This window comes from Thermobia domestica, chromosome 8 (genome assembly GCF_964235325.1).
Source record: "Thermobia domestica chromosome 8, izTheDome1.hap1.1, whole genome shotgun sequence".
NCBI classification, from domain to species: Eukaryota; Metazoa; Arthropoda; class Insecta; order Zygentoma; family Lepismatidae; genus Thermobia; species Thermobia domestica.
This window is the reverse complement of record NC_137461.1, coordinates 70,570,806-70,595,421: the sequence shown is the minus strand read 5'-3', so window position 1 is coordinate 70,595,421 and position 24,616 is coordinate 70,570,806. Positions and strand designations below refer to the sequence as shown.

Sequence of the window (24,616 nt, the reverse complement as noted above, 5' to 3'; positions counted from 1 at the left end):
TGCGTATTTGCGAGCAGTTTGTTATTACTGTTAGAAGATATCAAAAAACAACAATCTACTACTTAACGGTTCATATTTTTCTTTTACAGTACATAAACGATTAATAATAATAATAATAATAATAATAATAATAATAATAATAATAATAATAATAATAATAATAATAATAATAATAATAATAATAAGAAGAAGAAGAAGAAGAAGAAGAAGACTATTCCAGCATAAAAGTTATCAATTGCATCACACTGGCAACAAGCGACGTATATTTTAACTTCATAAAAATTCTTTCTCACGATTTTCTGGAAAACTACGTATGATAACATCTTCATTATGTCAAGTTGTTTATCTCAGTGTGATATATGTCTTACCTCTGGACAATATCACAGTAAAACAAAAATTAAATATTAGGAGTAAATCGTACTTTTGGACTACATCTCATTAACCATGGGAAGATTGAGTAGTGTATACTTTAGGATGGAAGTTTCAGCTTAACTTGCATCATACATTCTTAGGATTACAAAAAGGAAATTTGTTCGTTTGCATTTGAACAAAATTCTTAGGATTACAAAAAGAAAAAATATTTTTTCCGAATTCCGGAATTCAGAAAAATTCCGGAATTCGGAAAAAATATTTTTTCTTTTTGTAATCCTAAGAATTTTGTTCAAATGCAAACGAACACATTTCCTATATTTCATTTTGCTTTAGAAAAACGTATGATGGGTATGAAGAAGTATTAAAATCTAGACTTTGACTAGTAGTAGGCCTAACTCAGTAGAAAATAGAGCTACTAATGATATATATCAATTGTCAGATATCAGAATAAAATAATAAGGATGCTGCAGGGTTTAATGTGTTAAATGTGGGCGGGAATTGAAAAAACTTGTAATAAATTGCTCCGGATGTTTAAATCTGGGCTTTGTCTACTAGTAGACCTAGTTCCTCAATAGGAAATAGGCTATATGACTAATGTCGTATAGAAGTTATCAGACATCAGAACTATCAAGAATGTTGCAGAGTTCAAGTCTTAAGGCTGTCGTCATACTTGCAGACCAATACTCATCAAATGAATCTCTCTCTTATTTACTAACAAGGAAAGCTATCCAATTCCTCGACGAGTATCGCATTGAAACTTGCACAAGTGCAAAGACATATTGAAAGATGGAAATATGCTTACTCCTACGATTCACAACGTCCTCGAACAGGAAGTAAAATGATCTTCCCCCATAGCCCCTGAAAGTTATGTACTCTGGTCATAAATGCCAGAATATGATGCACTGGAACTTGTTTTCTCACGAAGACAAATATTGCTGACTCAAGATGATAACAGTCGGTGGTGATGGGATCTCTGATACGTCATTGATGCTAATCGATATCAAATTGAACACGATATGCGAACGTAAGTTCCAAACGAACGCGTTTACCCGGTGGAGAAAAGGGACACGCTGAAAGTTCAACGCAAAAATGGCTTTCTGCGTTGATGTAGTTGTAGTTGTAGTTGCTGTTGTAGTAGTAGTAGTAGTAGTAGAAGAAGAAGAAGAAGAAATTAAGGGAGTTACGGCCTCCATTTTGCAACAATACGACGGATCGTATTCGATATTTGTAATATGAATGAACTGACCAAATTTGGTTTTAATCCATTCGCTTTTAGGGAAGTTACTGTATTCACTATATACAAGAAATAGATTCTACTATTATAGAAGTAGATGTACATATTGAGACCTTCGCAATAGATTAATTAAATATCCCACACAAGCTTATTTCAAGCTAGAAAATGTAAGGGGGTCGCTGGCAAGAGGAGTGATAATATAGGGGTCGTGATCGGAATTAAATTGAGAACCACTGGTATGGGATTATTATTATTACTGTTATTATTATTATTATTATTATTATTGAGTAGTCGTAGTAGTAGTTGTGGTACTGTAATTCGCTGGAAAGCACATAAGTTTGTACAGGCCATACTCTCCATTCGAAGTGATCAAGTTCCGGGCTTCTTGATGCTACGAGGTTAATGGGTGGTAGGGCATACACCTGGTAGATGGTGTTCATGTTGTATATTAGTGACTATTGCTGGAAGTAGCGTGATACTGCGTGGGCCTGTTCCACCGCTAGTAACTAGTTCTGTGGAGGAATAAGTAGTACAATTAGCGCTATGGCCTGTAATCCTCATGTTGTGGTACAAGTATTAGTGACGGAGGTTACGCAAAAATACACAATAGATGCGACGGCTTCAACGTACATTGACAAGTGTATTGCACAGGAATTGTTAAACCTGTTGGAACAATATGTCGAAGGAGGCACTGTCATGTGGGAAGGACAAACTTTGTGGCGTGATAGTGACAAGGAAAGTGATGGAACGTCGGACACAGGAGCGGATGAAAGTGAAATGTCAGATTCGCTGGTATAAATGGAATCCAATGCTAGTTCATATGAGCCCCCCCCCCCCAAGAGTGAAACAGAAAAGCATTCACGAATACTTCTCGCAGAAAACTAGGCAGAGTGGTTATGACAATGTGAAAGTTGCGAAAAAATCCATCGCAGCAACTGCCTGAAAGTTCAAGACAACACCGTGCAAAATGAAGCGAATTGTAACGGCTTTGGATAAAGTGGAACAAAGAATCACAAAGTTACACGAATTCGCCAGTATATGTACTCCAAATTTTAGGAGGCGCGTAACATGGGACTGGTATTTAAAGTCGTGGGCCGAACAAGCCGCTATAGCGATGGGCATCTCCAATTTTAAAACAAGTACCTATTTTCTTCATTACTTCAAACGCCACTATAAAATATCGCGAAAGATCACACGGTTCGTTGCAAGGCGAAATGTTACTATGGATAGACCGTGAGAACCAAAGCACTGGAGTTTTACAAGAGGTTACGGACTATGTAAACGGCAATTCAATTGATGCCCACACAGTGTTCAATACCGACCAAAGTCAATTCGAGTACGAACTCACAACTAATAGAACACTATCAGTGACTGGGGAGAAGTCAATCGACGTTGTTTACAATCCGTTGCATCAACTACTCACTCTTATACCATTCAGGTGCTCTTCTCGATGTCAGGACGTCTTGCGAAGAAACTGTACATCTGCTTTCAAGAATCAGGTGATAAGTTTGACAAACGAGTTTCCGAAACACTACAAAGCAACAAACCACCCAATTTCGAATTTAAGGCTCATTCTTTCATCTATAATCAATTATGTGCATCACAATATCAGCCTATGCTACGCTATTCGTGGAAGGTAGGATACATGGCACACGATACGCCTCTTTCATTCCGAAATGTGTTAGACATAAATTTGCTGTACGTGACATCTGCAACACTCCTTCCAGTGAATCCAGTGCCATTATTACCTGCCCACGCTTAATACAACACAACTCCGCAACGTCCTTATTATTTTTTTATACCTGATAAGTGATATAAGATAGTAGCTCCATTTTCTGCTTAGGAAGTAGTCAAAGCCTAAATTTCAATATTCGGTGTATTTTATTACAAGTCCCTTAAGGGAGCTTATGTTTGTTATCGGTGAGCTTTTGTCCGCCCCTGTAATATAAGACTGCCGGTGAGCTTATGTCCGACACCCGCTCATTTTTGAGAGAAGATTTGGTTTATACCTTCAGAATATTTTACCACCCCTTCCGATATTCGAAACTGGTTACGAGAATGTGTTAGTGTTAGCGAAGTTCCCAGAATAAAGGAGCCACACTACCTAACCTAACGTCATAGCATTAAAATTAGTAATAACAGAGGGGTCCACTTTGAAGCCCGTAAACTCACATGAAATAGATATATTACTGAACTACGTGTTTAAGTATTTGAGAAATGTGAAACCAGCTTGATAAACACAAAGGAGTACGAAAAAATTACCTCTTGTTCCTGCAGACCATCCATTATTTCTTCCATATCTGCTTCACTTTTGATACGAGCACCAACACGATTAAACCGCTCACGATCTTCCCTTTGCTTCCTCAACTCGGGAAACACCTTCTCAAAAAATTCACGGTTTTTTGCTTCTTTGGCTTTCCTTTTTTGTGAATTCTCGCATTTTTCTACTTTCTTCAGCCATTCCTGCATGAGTTTGGAATATGTGGCAGTAAGGTACTTCTCGCGACTTTCTCGTTCCTGTTGCTTAGCCTTGAAATATTCTATCAACTTCTTCTTGAATGTTAAGTGCCTGAAAAAACAAACACGTACAATAAGTATGGAATTTTCTTTTTCTAAATAAATAAATACATCAACGTTTAGATTGAAAATACTTCGCCTACAAATATATCATTTTCTTAAGAACAAAATCTATACTTAATACTTTAAATACATGTATTCTATTAGCCCTATAGTTTATTTATTTATTCAACATTCGTCCCCCTAATATCATATTTGTTCTATTAGCGATTTTGTACTAAATGTGTTTGTATACAGTACTTCCTTTCGTGAAAGTTGGAGAATGTTGAATAAAGGGAGAAGATTGTGAACACTTCAGCGTAAGAACAAAATAATAATAACAATAATAAAAGTACATTAAAATATTCCACCAATTTATGCTAGGTGGTCACTACAAGCTAGTATTGCATCTAATCCACGACACAGCAGAGTGAAGCTGAAAATTAAATTTCTAGTTTTACTCCCCATGAGTTTGCCCTTTAGGCTAAAAGAGAGGATGGTTAATGAAGGTGAATGATAATGAGAGAAGTGGTGGAATGAGAAGTGGGAGGAAACTGGAGAAGTCCGCGAAAACCAAGACACGGTATTGTCACGACAAACTTATTTAAACTGGGATCGAACCAAGGATTCCTAGAAACTAGAGATGAGCGCTCTATGCCAGATACCATCCCGTGCGACAGAGGTGTCTAATCTTCAGTAAGAAGAACATTGATTGATTGTTATAGTTTAATGGGGACGACAGCAGTGAGGCTGTCTGTCTCCGTTGCGATAAGGCCAAAGCCCGACGAACAATGCCGATCATGCTTCCAATAGCCACGACATATTAAAAATTCAAAATAGAACATCTAAAAAGTGTATTCTCATATAAATTTAAAAAAATAGAACATCTAAAAAGTGTATTCTCATATAAATTAAAACAGTTATCACGAAAAGGCTACAAGAAGCTAAAAAGATAAATCTCACAGCACATTAACTACTCCAATCTCACGAACAAATGTCAGAATACGTTCACTTAAGACCGAATTACTCCTCAAAATCTCACTGACTTTTAGGAAGTCCTAAACAATCTCTCAGGTCTGCGTATTCCGGACATTCTACATGAATATGCTGAATACCCAGAATGAAAGGGCTGTATAAATTAACCCTTTTAGGATTTCCACTTTCTGAGGTAGATTTTAGATTTTCGCCCAAACAGCCACTGCTTCCTTAGTATTTATCGAAGGATCATAATTTGTACCTCGTTATGAAAATTAAAAAAAAAAAAAATCCAAGAGCACCACTCACTTGTCCGTATTATACACCAGAAACGGGAAAATCGGAGAAAACCGGAATGTTTTTCGAAAGAAAAAATTTCAAATAATACTTTGCGCGCCTCTGGCCCGGGCCTAGGTTCACGTAGGGATCTGAAGATCTTTCGAAAAATACGTTGTTATGTATATAATGTGTGTGCAAAATTTCAATCTGATATCTTGATATCTTGATATCTTGAAGGATATATATATATTTTTTTTTGAAAATCTGAAGGTGACCATTCAAATATTATATATATATATATATATATATTCCAAAAATTTCCTTACTTGTCCTAGAATCATTCAAATGTCATTTTCTTCAATATTACGCGCTCTTTCCAACGGTACCATTCATATGTCCGTATCATACACCTGAACCCGGAAATTCGAGAAAAAAAGGATTTTTTTCTGAAAAATTATCCCCTCGGAAAATTACGCCCTCGGGCCCGGGTTCACGTAGAGATCTCACAAAAAAAATATTATATTATATTATATTATATTATATATATACCCAAAGGTGCACACAATCCATATGCAAAATTTCAATCTGGTATCTTAAAAACTAAGGGCGGGGAAAGTTTTTGAAATTTCCCTTAAGAAAAAAAGTCACGCCTCTCCAACCCAACTTGGCGCCGCCAAGTTGATCATCCGTTCCAAAACGAATCTGGGGCGTTCTTTGGTGCATGCTGGATCAGCGGTGCCCGATCTATCATAATGCAGGGGCAGATCCAGAGGGGGGGGGGGGGGGGCGATTACCCCCCCAGAAGAGGAAACTTTTTAATTTTATATATAAATAAAATATATAGTTTATTTTTTGACGCTCTTAAAAGTAGCTCTAAGTAGCAGTATTACAACCCACTGCCTCCCCCAGAAGTCCGTCCTGGATCCGCCCCTGTCATAATGATGCTATGTCTAGCATAATTTGCATGTCTTTAGCATCTAGCATCTTGCTTTTAGCATCCTGCCCAAATCTAGCATAATTTCAGCATGTTTATAAAAAAGAGGCGCAAAATCTGGAGATGAGAAAGAAGTTGATCGTGGGAAGAAAAAGAACGGCAGAAATGTGCCCTCTCCCATTGACTCGTACAGTCGGTAAATCATACATGCAGTCTTATTATTCGAAGTAAATTTGAAACGGTGGGAGGTCATCCCTTTACCGATGCCTTTAGAGAAGGGGCGTGGGAGTAAAAACAATTTAGTGTTTCTGAAAATGAATTAGAAAACGAGTTTTATTGGAGACAGTAGCTTCTTGACGTTAAGATGAAACACACAGCACACAAATGCAGGTGACTCCATGGCCTTTCGCCATGTCTTTGACCCAGTCCACCCTAAAGATGCTTTTTTTTCTCCACCCAGGGTTTTCTAATCCTTTGCTGCGAAGTCATTTTCTTTCAAAATATGTAAACAAACACTTTGCATTCATTTATGACACATTTTTTCTTTGTTTATTCTTAGAAGCCAAGCTTTTCCTGCTCTTAAAATGAAAGATTATTCAGAATAATTCTAAGTTGTGAGTCTGGCAACGACTGCACCAGCTTAGTTGTGTTAAAAATTTGGTGCGTGAAGTATTGAGTTCTATCCTCGCATTCTTGCGCTCTGCGTATTTTAAGTTACATTATCGTATGTCAACTTCAGTTTTTTCTTTAAAAACACGTGAATTAGTAATTATGAGGATTTAGCAAAGGATTCGATGTAGCATAATTTCGATCAGGTTTTGGAATTTGGATCCGAATCTAGCATAATTTGGATCAGGCAGTAGTGCGGTGGCGCTTCCTCAGGGAGCAGGCGCGTAAGCGACGACGGGTATTCGCACAAACTAGAATAGGCAACAAACACTTTATATCGAAAAAATTGTGCTTGGTAGGCACTAAAAGCGAGAATGTGGTCTAACCAAAGTGAGGGCAAGAGTTCAGCAGGGATGCATCCGTAGGGAATAGGCGCGTAAGCGACGAGAGAATGCGCATAACGAAAATAATGCTGTAAACACTTTATATCGCATTCATTTTAACTCCACTATAGTTCTTTTAATATTTTAACACTAGTAACAGTACATTTGTAAACGTAAAATACTGGTTTTCTACATTGTGTAGAAACGTTCCGACATTGGAAATTAATATCCTAGGCAATCTTTTGTTCCTATGCACTCACTCATTTTCATCGTAAAATTATCATTTTTATGACGGACTATTCTAAACCAGTACCAAAGATAACTTCTAATATAGGTATAAGGAGCCATATACAAAAGGTGAAGTTTCAAACCTGCCTCGTATCATTCTGAATCTCAAGACAAAGATATACTGTATTGAATTTCTTCAATATTATTCGAGGCAAGGAGTAATAAATTGGATCAAAATATCATATGGGCTCGTATTTCATACTGTTTAAAACACCGGAAGAAAGGAATACCATGCTTAACAGGGAACAGAACTTACCAATATGCCTTTGTCGGCCTAATCCACAACGGTAAACATTGAAAAGGAAGTATCACCAACCCCTCCACTCGCCCTCCCCTATCCGAGTTTTCTGATGAGTAAAGAAGTAATCTCTCTCTTCTCTTAAGCATATTCAATAAAGATGGAAAGATCGTAGTTGGAAAGAAGTCTCATTAGGAGACTAACCTGTATTATACTGTAGTCATATACGTATCGAACTAGGCTATATTGTATCTATCGGCCACGTATTAACACAATGATATAAAATTAAAGCCCTTATACGAGTTTTGAGGACGCTACGGTATGATCTAATACAAAAATTTAACCGGAATCTCTATGCTAACCTTTTCACTATCTGCACGCATTAACAGTTTATTGTAATGTGTACATCATTATTTCTCATACTTTTGCATCATAATTTCTTTCATTTTAGGGGAGAAAAAAGAACTCTCAGAGTTGCCAACTTCGGTACGCAGAAACTTTACCAAAAAAGTCGTAATCATTATACCATTGTACTAATCTCTACGAGTATGTATGAAAGAAGAAATTCTGACTGCCTGGTCAAGAGCCAGGCCAAATCACTTTCGTCAGAGACTTGAAATTTGGACAGTGCATTATGGATTTGTGACCTAAGGTACCACCAAGGAAGAATTTTTTTGAAATTCGACGATGAAGTGAAAAAATATAGGTGATAATTCTTATAGTAAATGTCCTGAATCTTCGAATCTCTGAAAGATATGAGACGTGATATTTGGTATATGGGCATCCATTTAATTAGTTAGACGTATGTTTCAACGTTTTTGGTAATTTTCGTAGGAAAGAAGAAATGGCGGAAAGAAAAAGGATGGGGTAACAATTGTTATAACAGGATGACCACATGTCAATATCCTCAAAGGTTAGAAAAATAAAATCTGATGTTTAGATTTTTCATTTAAAATAACTAAAGACGTGTTTCAACATTTTTTAAGTGAAGAAAAAGGGGAAGGGTTGCAATTGTTATAATAAGATTGCCATATTCCTAAATTTCTCAAGATTAGAAACGTGTTAGGGATTTAAAACTTGGTACTTACTTAAAACAAGTGGCCATATGTCACTGTTTCCGCAAAATCCCGCTTTTAACGAAAGAAGGGGGAAAATTTTTAATTTTTTTCTCAATATACACAGACCCGTATCCAGGGGGCATGGGGGATCGTCCCCCCTAAATTTTACTGCTCCCCTAAAAGTTTCGCGGTAGGCTTCCAAATGAACTACAATTTGGTGATGAACTATAACATGGTTGGATTCCCTCCCCCTACATTTTTGGGTTGGCAACGGGCCTCGATATACAGAAATAACTTCGAAATTGTCTCATCAACAGGGGGAAACGGATGAACCAATCTGAAATGAATTTTTCGACACAGCAGTCGGACCGATTTAACTGTGTATTGTATGAGGAAAGGTGTTTACATTTTTCGCAAAGAATTATGCTATAAACGTACTATTCTTGCCGTGAGAAGAAGCAATAATTAGGTGTGAGACCGTTGCCTTGACAAATAAGGAAGCCTGGAGGAAGGGACGAAATCCCTAGCTAGCTAAAGGCTAATTTCAGGCCTGGCTTTTCACTACAAAAAATCATTCGGCGATTGTTTAACATAGGAAAACTTACACCTTTAGATAACATTGACTTCCACATTTTCAAACTAAAAAGTGTAACTTCTCTTGCGATTGTGAAAAGCTTTTCCGATGCAATGCAAATAGCATTTTTTTTTTTCAAATCTATAGTACATTTTCTACTTATATTGGTACAGTTGTAAAATATAACTGAAAATGTGCAAATAGAAAACTAAATAATTATTACCCTAGGAAACATTATCAAATAAACCGACTTGAATGTTTGAAATTGTTGATGAAAATTTTCTTTCTAAATTTAGCGGGAAATAAAAAAAAAAAAGGTCATATCGAACTAAGCAAGTAGGCCTACTAGGTTAATTCGTTGGTTTCTTCGTTTCGACAACTTGCCACGTGATTTTCATCATATTCACATACTTTTCAGAATCTACTGCTTAGTTCAGTGTATTCTAAATGCCTTCTTTATGACTATTACTCATACTACTGCACAGTGCCGGATTTACGTATAAACTAAACAAGCTATAGCTTTGGGCCCCCTCGCTTAGGGGCCCAAAAATTTAAAGAAAAAAAAACAGGAATGCGATTTCCAAATAACAAGAAAAAGCGAAACAGATAAAATGCACATACAACAAAGGTGTTTTGTATTGTTTTATATTAGACTTTTATGAAGCAAGTAATAGGGCTCTATTTCTCAGCCCCATTTGTAATAAGACCCCTGTTATCCAGCCCCGCTTATAATGGAGGCCCCGTTTCCCAGCCCTGCTTCTAAAGTTTCTTGTTTCCATTTAGATGTCCATTACGTCCATAAATTAGAATACAGCATATATTCAAACCTAAAAACAGCGGCATTTTGTCGCTGAAAAAGAAAACTTGACGTATAAAGGGCCCCTTTCAATAGCTTAGAGCCCCATCAAACCTCAATCCGGCACTACTACTGCAGTCCACAAGAGCTACGCTGGCCCAATCGCGTATACATGATGCGTTGTTTGCATATCGGTTCACAACACATTTACGACACCTCGTAACTCACATAGGTACCTTATTGCCTCACAATGATAGCCAATAACTAAAAATATGTGTCTCCGCCAACATTGGCGTCTCTGGCATGTAAAATTTGGGGAGGGGGACATCAAAGGAAATGTTCTAACTGCTAGTGAGTATCTAAACAAATTAAATTTTAAAAAAATATTGAATATTACGTATTTCAAATTATTGGGGGGACGCGTCCCCCCCCGCCAGAGACGCCCATGTCCGCCAAAACCCTTTGGTGAGTTCAGGTAGTTGCGTGCTGCACCATGGGTAGAAATATTTACTTCCTTATTCAAGTTTAGCGTCTTTGTCAGCAACGAGGCTATATGAGACTTGGACATACAGTTTAAGGTGGAATCAGAACCATCATACATGGCCCCTATGGATTTTCGAAAGAAGTTCGGTTCTTCGAAATATATATCAAAACAAACTAGATTTCCTTACTTACACACTACATTATTTAATATATATAAGTTAACAGAGGCGTACGCAGAATTTTAAAGGGAAGGGGGAATTTAAGTATTCAATTTCATATCATTTCTGGACACGTGTAATTTTTGAACAGACGGTTACCAAAATAACAGAAAGACCTTAAATTAGAACATGTCTAAATGTCTGTGTTGGCAACGGCTAATCGGCGACCGCAGCGTCAGGATGTTTTTTGATGATGATGTGTACGGTAAATTCCGTACTACACAAGCCACGTGAGTTTCTGCGCGGCACTGTGCACTGAACTGAGCAGATAGTGCAAAATGGGCAACCTTTGATTTCTAAAGAAGATTAATTGTTCGCGCCTGGTTATGTGGTGCCAAGGTGATTAAAGTGGCAAGCGAGTTGGGTATATGGCGACGGATACTACCCAAAGTGATGATTGCTAAAAAAGACTCATGGAAAAAACAACTGAACAGGAAAAGTGAATGGTAAAAAGCACTCAGTGAAGGGCCCCGTTAAGCATTAAAGAGGACTGTCAGCCAGAACTGTGTGACTGTTGTGCAAATGGGCTAGAACGGCACTCAGCAACTCTTTCCATAATCGACAATCACAGTCTGCCGCGAGTTACACGGCATGGGCATATGGGATAGGGGTTGAACGGGAGAAATCGCTGATAAGGAACCATCACGCTGTAGTATGACGTCAATGGTACCGCGAACGTATAACATGCGCCGCTGACGACTGGAAACGTGTGATAAGGTCGGACAAGTAATCGATAACCTTATTTCAAACTACGGGCCGTGGTAATATGCGGCGGGCGCACGAACAACCGTATAATTTGAGGTGCGATAGCGTCGGCTCTGTGATACGTATGCCGCAATATCTGGGTTGTCAGTGCGTTCTGTGCTGACACCTACCGATCGCGTCACTGTCTGGCGGAGTGTGTATGTGCATCCTATAATCTAGATATTATTTCCAGGCTGATAATGCGCCCATTAATACAACTGGGGCTGTTGCGGTGTGGTTTCAGAAACATCGGAATAAAGTTGAACATATCCAATGGCCCGCCCAATCCCCCAATTTAAACATAATTTAACAGCTGTGGTCCGTTTTGGAGACATGAATCCGGGACATATTTCTACCTCCATCATCGCTCACGGAACTGTATGTAATAGTCCACTTACTATGATTCACGACGTCGATCACTCCATTCTACATCGTATCAGAGTGTTTTTGCGACGAAAGGTGATGCAATGCTATAATAATGTGGAAGTTGTACTTTTCTTCAGATGTTTCTGTTATTTTGATAACCATTATATATAAAGGTATTTCAGAAGAAAAGGATAATACTTGGGGAAATGGTAGTATGGGTGATTCCAAGTAAAAAAATCTATATAAACATGGGTCCTATTCTCACTGGTTTGAGAGCTGTAATGTTGGGAACCGCTTTTGATCTGACGGTGCTTATTGCTCACTGTTTAGTTATTCTACGGAGGTGAGGTAACGCATCTGAAAGTTGATAGAATGGCCTTCCAACCGTATGCAACGTGTGGCACTCAGAGGAAAAGGGTAATATTTTGGGAAATGTTAGTATGGGTGATTGTAAGCAAAGAAGTTCATATGAACATGGGTCCTCTTCTCAGCGGTTAGACAGCTACAATGTTATGAACCATCTTTGATCTTATGGTGCTTAATGCTCACTCTGTAGTTATTCTACGGAGGTGAGGCATAGCGCATCTGAAAGGTGATAAAATGGCTTTCCAACCACACACAACACGTGGCACTGGTATCTTTTGGAAGAGAAGTTCAGAAAAAATCGGGAAAGTTAAGAGTATTCAAAACTTGACGAAGAGGAAGACGTGGAAACAGGTTGATACGGAGGAAGGCAGAAAGATGTACAGAAAGTTAAACAACGAATTGCGAAGGGGTCAGAGCAAGAGATGAGTTCTAGAAAAGAAAATGCGAGAACACAGAAGAATTAGAAAGAGCTGGAAAATATGAGAAAATGTACAAGGATGTGAAATCTATGGAACTTCGGAGGAAACAAAGGGTTATTATGACTGCACTAGAAAATAAGAATGGGAAGGTAGTGACAGAACTGAAATCTTAAGAAGGTAGAAAGAATATGCTGAGGACTTATTCATGAGAATAGGAATAGACTGTGTAGCCTAGATGCTGAAGCAGAAAGTGAAGTACACAAGGATGATAAAGGGTATAATGCTCGGGATGAACTGGAAAAAGTTATTTCCGAGATTAGGAACGAAAAGGCAACCAGGATAGACAATATATATATATATATATATATATCGATTTCATTAAGAAAAAATGAAATCTTTGAGTTTTACGTCCCACGGTTAAGCCGGTTAGGCTAAAGGAGACGGTGATTATGATAAATGAATGAAATGGTGGAATGAAGAAAGTGGGAGGAAACGGGAGAACCCCGAGAAAACCCAAGCACACGGTGTTTGTCCGCCACAAAGTTCTCTTGGCGGGAGCAGGGTTTGAACCCGGGACCCCATCGATTTCATTAAGAATATGGGAGATAAGGGCAAGAAAGAATTCTTTCAACTTTGCAATGAAATATATGGAAGAGAAGAGCAGCCAAAAGATGTCCTAAAGACTATGATACCAATGACTAAGAAATCGAACCCAGAGAGATGTGAAAACCTTAGAACTATTAGTCTCATGTCGAAAAAAAAAAAAAAGCTCGGGACACTGAATTGAATAGAAGGTTGTATGGAAGAAAAAAAGAAGTTGGAAAAGTCCAGCTTTAGGACAGGTAAAGGTGCAAGAGATGCAACTGGCATATAAAAGGGAATAGATGAAAAGTTATAAAAAAAAAAAAAAAAGTGATAGTTGTGTTTAGTGATCTAGAGAATGATATTGATCTGCTGAGCTAGGAATTGTTGATGGGAGTTCTAAAGAAGGTTGAGTTTGAATGTAAAGACTGAAGAGTTATAAACTTGTACATGAACCAAGAAGTAAGTGTTAAGCACAGGGGAGGAAAAGAGACAACAGAAGAGTGCAATTGGAAGGGGAGTTCGACAGGGACATTGTCTCTCGTCGATGTTATTTAATATCTATCTAGAAGAGATAGTAGAGAGTGTACAAAATGAAGACGGTATTTCGGTAGGGAGTAGAATGATTCGGTATATACGGTTTGTAGACGATATGGTGCTTGTTGTGGAGTCTTAAAAGGAAATCAATAAGAAGTTAGAAAACTTGGAAAGCGCTATGAAGAGAATGGGTTGAAAATAAACGTTAGAACGAAAAATACTATGCCGATTGAAACTAAGCAGACAGTGTCAAATATACCTGTAGAAGCAGAAGGCGGAGAAAATATAACATGTGATTACTTTTCGATACCTGGGTACTATTACTAGTGCTAACGAAGTGCGAATGTGGAATAAAAGCAGAGATAGAAATGGCAAGAGAAGTTCTTGTGGGTCCTTTAATAAAAAGAAAAAGGCTCATACAATTCTTCCTGTAGAATATTGTATTATTTGGGGCACGAACATGAACATCACGCAAAAGCAACGAAAAAAAAAAAAAAAAAAGACTACAAGGCTTCGAAATCTGGATGTGTAGAAGAATAAAGAGAACTGGCCGAGGCGAATAGAAAACAAATAAGATTAGAAACAGTGAAAAGGGCTATTTTAGATTTCATTGAAAAGAGGAAGGAAAACTGAGCGAAGTAGCTCAAGTGGTAGAGCGTTGGCTTCGTATTCGGGAGGTCGTGGGTTCGAATCTCGCTGCCGACCATCCTGACTGTGGTTTTCCAGGGTTTCCCTCAGTCCTACCAGGCAAATGCCGGGATGGCACCTACTAAAACAGGCCCTGGCCGATACCTTCCCAAATCCTTTCCACTGTTGTTGTTGTTGTTGTTGTTGGATATCCAGTGTAAAATGGCCTCTGAGCTGTATCTGGTGATTGTTAAATAAATAAATAAAACTAATTGAGACAGTAGCTGAGAAGGAACTGTTACCATGAGGGACGTGTTAGAGAGTATGGTGGCAGGAAAAAGCGAGAGGAGGCTACGGAGGCTACCAATGATGGACAGTATCCAAACAGACAAATCGTTCATAAAGACGAAGGGACTACCTGAAGACCGTGATGCATGGAAAATTCTATTCTATAATAAACAAATCGGATGTATGAAAGAGTGAAGATATGAAATAAGCAAGCTCGGTTGTTCGAAATAGGTGGTTTTTAAATCTAAAATGGTGGATTTTCCAATCGCACTATTCGCTTCAACTTCACACTGGTAAGGCACTCTGTGTTAAATGATAAAGCATCGTCTTCAGTCCAGCCAGCTGTTCGAACGAAACGTGAGGTCATGCATAAATGACATGTGGAAGGTGCACATTGTTGTGTGAGAGAACCTACAAAATCTTGGAGCAGTTTTCCAACAGTGCTGTACTATTGGTATGGTAAGCCCAAGGGAACAGCCTGCTGAACTGGCAACGTTGCTTTTTGATTTAATATAAGTCATCTTACAATGTGGAGCCCAAACGGCTGAGTACATTGGAAACTATTCCATCATTTTAGATTGATTTTTTAAAAACATTTTTTCGTTTCTTTACTCATAACGGAGTTGACTTTTACTCCTGAACTTCTGATACACCCTGTATAAACTTTTTTTCGAGAATGCTCAGGGGAAATTTCTCGACTTTAAAGACCGTCACCTTTATTTATTCTAAAGATAATGTACGAACTACAAATCTAAGGTAATAAGAATACCAGCAATAACTCCTATGTGAAACTTTTTCTTTTAAAATCCTCGTGATTTTAAAAATATAAAATTGTATGAACTTCACCAGTAAACTTGGAAAGAATAATACTACGCATTTTCAAGTTTTTTATAAATCCAGCCAAAGCGTTCTGATATGTAAGGACAGTGGCGTATTTACGATTTTGTTTCGGGGAGGGCTTTGCTAACTTTATTCCTGAAAATGTCAAAATTCTGCAAAATATTTCATTTACTTTAATATAGTAAATAAAATTTCCGGGAGGGGAGGCTGAAGTCTGGAAGCCCCCTAAATATGCCCCTGTGTAAGGACAAAAATATTTGACAGTTAAAGAAATGTTATTTCATGTTAATGCTAAACTTGTCTTTTGAGGACCACTTCCCTTACTCACTCTGTAGCTGTAACTTTCTATTCAACTTTGAATGTCCAGCGAGTCTATACCGATATCTGCTGCTTCTCGGAATGATTATGTCACTACTCCCCCACGATTCACAGAGAGATTCCGGTTTCTAGGTCTAATATTTAAATTCATTAACTTGATAGGTGATTTGAAAATTATAGAAATATATGACAAGAGATGTATGATTTTTTTTTAACAGTATAATCTTCAGACTTCAGAAAGCTACCAACAAAAATACAACAAATTATACATATAATTTGATATATTAGTTGCTGCAAATTTATTAATGTTTATATACATACATTTTAATAATACCATATTGCACCACTTTATTTTGTCTCTGTGTAAAATTTGAGTTTCATAATTTATATCGATCATATATTCATCGTCCAGGAGTCAATCTGCCTCCCCCACCACAAGATCATTCTGCATCTACTAGTGGCTGTTTGCAGCATAACGGTGGACCCACTTTGTACCAATATGTATTTTCTTCGGATGTTTCAATTATTTTTGTAACCACTGGGGAAAGTTAGACGGTGTTGGCAGTGCTTAGTTCAATCAACATCGTGAAGTTAAATGGAGAGAGCGATTTGGTGATTTAAATGGACCAAGTATCCGGTTAAAAATTCCAGCAACGGTGATCGGTTTAACAATGTTTTGATCACGCATCCCCTAATAAACTCGCCGACTGGACTGGTTAGGGCCCTTCTGGCTTCGTGAAAGGGGGTTTTTGATTTATTTTTTCATATTATATTATATATATATATATGACAAGAATTGAGTAAGTTGCGGAACTACATTTGATTTTAAAGATTTCTCTATATGTTCAATTTCGGGTTGATAAAATTCTTACATGCTATACCATTTCATAAACATTGAGCACATTGGCAATACTGCATAATATCAACACCAAAAAGAAAACAAGAAGTCAGGAAGTGATGTCAAAAGTATTCAACTGCGGTGGTGAGTTGGCAGTAAGATGCGCAAAGGAAAAGTCGACTACGTGCTGAAGGGTTGTTGACAGCAAGACAGACATGTTACTATTTATTCCTTTTTTTCAGTTACGAATGTTAAATTAATTAACAAAAATGAATGCCTCTAACAACATATAAAAGAAAAACTTAGGATTGTTAAATTTTGAATTTACAGATATCTTACATATGTCGCCAAAAGGAAATCAGTGCTACACGATGAGCAAAATATATTACTTTTTCATTACGTGGCAGCACGGCGACATTACATCACACAGATTTCAACATCACGACTTCACGTAAGTACACTTACATGTCACTTTTATTACTTTTGAGCTTAAACTAGAAATCAGTCATAAACTACGCTTTGCTCAAAACAAATACGACCTTCTTCTAACGTGAAATGGAAAATAATAAGGTGATGTTTCTGATACTAGAGCGATTGATGAATTTTCAAAGATATCACGTTTGGTCACTCCATAATGGCGTATAGTTTCGCAACCTTCTGATTTTTTCTTCCGTATTATTAAAATATATATATATATATATATATATTGATTTAATCGTTTTTTCTTTAAATAAATTACATATGCAATAAAAGGGTACCCTCCTTCCAATTAAACGCTGACACAGCAAAAACTAACGAAAGATTGTTGAAATGAATAAAAGAAAATTGAGTAAGAAGACTGGACATGGTGTGAAATACTAAGAGGATGGGGAATTCTCCCTCAGTTAACATTTTTGAAATATAATTCTTTCCACTAATAAGTTACTGGGAATTGAGTAAAATGATGTTATCAGCTGTCTGCAAATTAAACACAGGTATGTAATTTACATGTATTTCATATGACTACTTCACATGTTTTTGTACTATGCACCACACTCTATAACACGTGTTACCGGCATCATTAATTTCACATAGTTAAATAAGTTAACCTAGTCCGAACTAATTGAGTGTGACTGAATAAACCACCAGTGTTTTAGAGAATTTTAAATTGTACCCAAGGATTTGTACCCAAAATTCTCTTTGCGAACTTCATCTTGCTAATTAATCACCCGCTTTCTTGGAACTTCATATTCTAAAAAAGCATTGTCTCGGGAAAATTCTGACGGTACCCTTCACCTTTAAGAACTGGTATTAAATGAAGATAAGTTATTCGCGAATACATGATGAAGTAAGGTCGTACTGAGAAAAAAAGTTGGGATAAGGGATATGTTTAAAAAAAATAATTAAAAATTTGAATTGGCTTCAAACGCCACTATATGAAGTATAAAAACTTAAGAACTTGGGAAATAGATTAGGACCTCCCACATCCCCTTTGTTAAGAGCCTTACAATGAGCGTTCTGCACGTGTAAGGGACCAACGATTTGACTTCAAAAATGCTTTTGACCAATAAAATAATCTATGAAATAATTTGAGTATTTACAGTGTGCGTAGTATCAGATATACCCACTCTGAAGGTATTAGACTTGAATATAGTCATTACAGATTTCATTTTTTACGAATCTGTACACACACATATCTTATTGCTTTTATGTTACGTTGATTGCTTTTATCTGTCCTTATATTACGTCTCTTTTTTCCTAATATATCTAGAGCTTCAAGCTTAGTTCTCAGTTTTCTACGGCTCTCATATTTTGAGTATAAAATGTATATTATAGATTTGTCATGAAAACACTGAAAATTATTGATAAATCCCACTATTACCACAAGAAAAATATGCTTGAGTGGCATTTTATCAACAATTTTCAGCGTTTTCATCACAAATCTACACTATAAATTTTAGGTTCAAAATATAAAAGATATAGGAAACACACTTACGTGCATAACTGAAATTGAACCTCTGCCACAGGAGAACAAATGAACAAAATAAAAGAATCAATTAAAGAAATCAACGCAACATAAAGGTAAGATTTTATTTGTATTAGGATATACATGGTTTAACTCTTAATCTCTACCGAACTTTATAACTAATCAACAGAATCTGATGTTTTGGTGTCGAACACTCAGTTCTTTAAAATACTTTTGTCTTTAGTGTTATTTTAGAAAATACTCTCTCCCAATACATTAAGAGATTGCATTCTATTACTAAACGGGGCCGCGATAGCTGTGGTAATTATTCACCTCTAGGGGGACCTGGCTCAATCCTAGCTTGCGTCAAGTGGGCTTTGTGGTGGACAAATACCGAGTACCTGGGTTTTATCGGGTTCTTTCGTTTCCTCTCACTTTATTCTACCATTTCATTCATTTTCATCATCACAGTCTCCTTTGGCCTACCCGACATAACAGTGGGACGTAAAACTGAAAGATTCCATTTTTCTTACAAGTTAGTAAATGTGGGATTTTATCACCTTAAAGCTCCCATCGTCATTCTGCTAGTGACTTTTCCTTCTTTCTAGGTATGACTGCAGGGGGGTGGGGATTTATTTTTTGAGACACCAGGCAAAGTGAGAGCTTGATGAGCAATGGCAAGAGAGCATAAAAAGTAAAGAGTTAAGGTGCTGAATGCGTACGGCGCGAGCTACTTGTACTCGCTTAAAAAGTGTATATAAGATACTGCATTGTGAATACTGTACGTAGTAATTCTCTTCTAGAGGATTATATGGTAATTAAGCCTACATTAGTAATTCCTACCTTATTGCTCTAGTTCCCTACCTAAAATTATATTTTTTTCCAAATAGAGTAGTAGACTCCTATCTGTAGAGTTTCCAAATTTGTGCTATTCTTTATCCGCAACATATACTGAAATACTATTTCACTCATAATTCCACAAAAATAAGTAAAACAAATATGAATTGCGTCAGCATGGACCTAAGCTACAATATAACGATTCTGTACGGTATAACTGATACCGTTACTTAACAAGCACACTGTTACTAAAGAACATATTTACGCTAACTATTTCACATTCTCGCTGGGAGACATTCGTCACAAAATTAAAGGTTTCACAAACTACTCGTATGCTTTCCTCCTTTCGGTCAGACTGGGTCTTGCGATGCGATGCTTGTTAGCTACAGTGTACATCAAAGTTACGACTAATACAGCAGGTGACTCACTTTCCGACTCGGGGCTGACACATTTTGATCAAATCCTGTAATTATTATCAAATCCTATAATTATTAATCTTAGTGCTACCCACGCAGAACTTGAATTCCTCCCCCATAATTTAGTAAAATCCGATGTTTCTTAAAATAAGTACTTATTGTATTCAAGAAGGAACCAAACGATTAACTAGTTGAGGTGAATGAAGGCTGATCGCCAGTGCATGTAGATGAACTAGGTTAATGTAGAACAGCCACAATATTCAATATCCTTTAAAGTCGGTAATCAATCAGATTGTTTAATTGTTGCACATACTAGTATTCCGGATTTTGAGTACCACCAAATTATGTAGCCACTTAGTTGTAAAATTATGTACCTCTTCTTCCTCTAGCAGTTAAGTTATATTTCTACTTTCAGAAAATACTAGATCACTATACAGTACTATATTAAGGGACTAATTGGAGTGAAAGTATGTCCGTAAAATAGAATGTTACACTTGAAATTAAGTTGTATGATGTATAAAATACTGTATAGGATATCTCACAGAAAGATAGTCCTGGAAATTGTTGTAACGGCTTGCAATTGAATTTATCCATGTCACTGTTTACAAATTGAATTTTAATTACCTTGTCTGTTATACTTCAGTCAAAGGCATAATAAACTGAAAAAGAAACAAATTGTTATTGGACACGAAAGAAAGTTTTGAATTTTTCTGATACCTTTCATTAAGTTGCGCACACTAGTTACACTGACTTTATGGACTGCACTATTACACATTTGTTTGAATTGCTGGGGGTTAGTGATAGCCTGGCCATTGTTCCTGAGGATTTACTTTACAACCGCCCAGTAGCATTCGACGGGACGAATCTCGGGAACGTTTGGTGAGTTGTTCCTTCACTACGAAACTCATCTTATTTGCAGTTAGTAGTTCAGTCGTGGTAGTAGCGTAAAGGACGGGTCAGAATGATGGGGAACTTTGTGTTTGTAATACATGGGCAGTAGACGTATTTTAATATACTCATTTCTGCAAATCTCGCCTGTAATTCTACCGTTTGTATAAATATCGTACCTCTGCGACCACACAAACAATGACTTGTCGTACTACACCTTTGAGGTCAACTTTCGATACCTGTAATGGTTTGTCCTTATCATTAAGCACTTTATCTTTCATTGGTGTGTAAAACTATGTCTGGGCATGCTTCTGTGTCCATTTTGACGTATGTTTTCATCGTTCATTAGAATACATCGAAATGAATTGGTCGTGAGATCATAACGTTTTCTGGCGCGCGTTTTAATACGCTGTTTCTGCTCGGTACTTCCGTTCGGGCGCTTTCTGTTTTTGGTATGATCGGATGTTGTTGTGTAAATTTATCAGTTGCATCTTTGATTTTGTAGTGCCTCCGTTTTGGCTACATCATAAACTGACAAAATGTGTTCCCGTCGTCAAAATCCGCAGAATCTTTCCGCCCAAATTTGTAGAAGGTATCTCCGGTTTTCGCCTTCTACCTTTTAAATCTTCAATAGTGTAATCTTCCCCAACCTTCATTATCATTTTTAAACTCGCAAGTATGGTACGTTCACTGATTTAGCGATACTTTACATTGAAAGTCTCTTCTGATTGCAGAAATTGTGCAGAATTAATTAATTTTTGCAACACTTTGCTAATCCGTGTCATTATTGCTCACTTTCATACACAGAACGCATCTTCATAGTGTTATTTGAACTGCAGTCATGTGGCTTTGTGAAAAACCCATATAAGATATTAACGAAAAGTCTGTCACTGTGAACTTTTCAGGTATGCTTTTTAGTGGCTACTTTATTTCTTGAAGAATCTTTAGAGGGAGAAGAAATTAGACAAAATTTGTACATGAAATCACAAGTGTGAGAAATGACATAAAATCACAAGAGCTGCTGGAATTATTCTCCCAAGCTCCTAACTAAACTCATTTGAACACGATATTGCAAGTTTTGAGTGGCTGCCAGAACTTCATTGCTTAGATTCCAACACAGATGTTCTCCCGTCTTAATAAACTGATTGAATGGTTTTACAATAAACACGTGCTCTTTAACGGAACATCGTCACTACAATGTCAAAATAAGCAAGCACCTCGTGTCACTTACCGCAATTCACTGAAACCACGAGCGCGCCAACAATAACGACCTCTCATTTAAGCAAAGACATGATTCTTTTTCGGGGCTACCTTCGAGTGGATACCCATTATTTAACGTACATACCATTAAGTAACAAAAACCCTCCTTACAACTGTATTAGAATAAAAAAAAAAATCCTCAAACTTCAATTCTCAACTGCCTAAAATGTTCGTAATAAGTTAACCTTCCGGGTCTGAACTACATGTGCTGCATTAATCAAGTTTTGCCCATTATATTCGAAGTCCGTTGATTTAAGTCTTTTAAATCAGGAGGAGGTGGGTTCTGAATTAAATTTATGTTGTTTTTTTTTAACTAACTTTAAAAAAAAATATGTGTTCTATATACTGATCGAAGAAGCTGTAAGGGTATCACTATAGACTGTTGAAAGCAAATTCTATTCACGGAAAGCAAACACTTTACGTAACTATTGTATTTCGGACTTTCCATACTAAAGCACAGCACAAGATTTAATACTAAAAAGTGCCATATATTATTTTTTGCTACACAGCAGTAAGTGCTTATAATTTATGTTCCTTTACTATTACATAGAATCGAACACACATGACAGTAAACGCTTATTTCAATACTAAAATTTCTATGTACAAACCCATGAAGCAGTGTGAATGTAGCTGCCGACTCTGTTGAAAGAAAATTCTTTTAGTTATTAATGGTATACTAGATGGTTCAGTTAAATTTTTGTGTATGATGACTGATTCCATTCAAGTTATAATTGAGTTAATATTTGAACAGCTAAATTTATAAAATTCTATTCACTAAAGGACTGGGATTCTTTTATTCGCTTATTTTGCACAAAGAGTGATTTTATTCAGGCTAGAATTGAGTACGCGTTTGAACTGAGAGATTTGTAGCTTTGCATTTGTTGAACAGTTGGATTCTTCTGCGAATCGAGGGTTTCACTAATATTGTATAATAGAAATAAAGTACCATCAGCAACCACAAACTAATTTTCATTGCTGACTTTTCCTATAATAGAAAATGAGAACTGGCAATAGTACTTACCGAGCAATTAGAATCGGGCTGCCAGTTAATTTTGAGTTGACATGAAGACCAGAAACCGGATTCAATTTTTCACGTGTAGGAAGTTAGTACGCGTCGACTTTGAAATGTCAAGACATAGCGAAATTATTATAATTAGCGGTATTAAAATTTCATATTCTTTAAATTCTCCGCTTCATGAGCATTAGCTATTTCTTGAAAGGGAAGTAATATGATGATTTCTCTCAGCTAATACTAAAGAATGATGAATAAAAATTATGTGTTTTCGTCGGAATATGTTCAAATTCGTTAAACAAGATCAGTGATAGATCTGAAGAACTACTAAATTTTGCAGCTGAAACTCCCAGGAACAGATTTACACAGGTTGTGGAAATTAAATTCAAAATCACTTTGTTTACATTAATATACAACAGGGCTCGCCAACTGAAACTGCCAACCAATCGAGTCCTGCTGCAGTTTTCAACATCATATCCACTGGGAAGTAGTTGCTATTATAACAGATATGAAAACACTAAAAGGAGGACTTTTGAGATGAATGAATAAACGTGAGTGATTTTAGATTTTATTAGACTTCAGTCTCGCAGAGTTAATGGCTGAAAATTGTGACAATCTTCGTGGTCTTCCTTGCTTTCCCACAAACAAGCGAGATGTAGGAGACAAAGTCTTAGTATCTTGCATTTGGAAGAATTTGTTCAATCCCCGGGAAGTTAACATCACAAGATATTTCTCCACAGATTTCCAACAGTAATGAAAATTGCTCTGAACTGAATAGCTGGACTACCGTGGGGACACGGGACCTAAACAAAAAAATTTCCTTTGTGTCTTTATAAATTCCATAAGTGAGGAGAAATTTCTTCCTGACTGGCCTCCAGCATTTCTACGTATAATTTTTACGGATACGAATGAGAAACCCAAGAAATCCCTGACAACTAAATACAATGGTGCACCGTTCATCCCACGAAGTCTTTCTTTCGTGACATTGGAGGAGAGATGCAAGTTGACAAACTGAGAGGAGATATCTGGCAAGGCGTTTGTTGGTCAACTGAAATCCAGTGATTCTTTTCAGCACCGAAACTACATGAGACAGGGCCTCTTATTAAAGTGGGACCCGAACCACTACAAGGAAGCTAGTACTCTAACCTGGAATCGAACTTGTAATCAGGCGCAAAGAAACACAAGTGTTAGCCTCAAAGGGCACTGAGTAGCACCTATGTTCGTAGTCTTGCATCCAGCAGATGGTACTCGACAGATGCTTGCTGGCACTCGAATGCAACATTGGTCCTAATCTGTGATGTAGCTGCCGTGCGATCAACAATGACAATGATGCAAT

General features: G+C 37.1%; 1 protein-coding gene and 1 long non-coding RNA gene across 3 annotated transcripts in view; one reads left to right on the top strand and one right to left on the bottom strand.

Moving 5' to 3' along the window:
- Positions 1-24,616, bottom strand: part of Smr (nuclear receptor corepressor smrter) — a 389,247-nt gene that overhangs the window by 148,896 nt on the left and 215,735 nt on the right. For both annotated transcript variants that reach the window (XM_081768606.1, XM_081768607.1), the window contains exon 9: positions 3,869-4,175. In XM_081768606.1, the coding sequence (XP_081624732.1) occupies positions 3,869-4,175 (307 nt within the window). The remainder of the gene's footprint in view (positions 1-3,868; positions 4,176-24,616) is intronic.
- LOC145692983 (uncharacterized) overlaps positions 17,065-24,616 on the top strand; it is a 66,855-nt gene continuing 59,303 nt past the window's right edge. The window contains exon 1 of the long non-coding RNA XR_014132676.1: positions 17,065-17,373. This is a non-coding gene — a long non-coding RNA (uncharacterized LOC145692983). The remainder of the gene's footprint in view (positions 17,374-24,616) is intronic.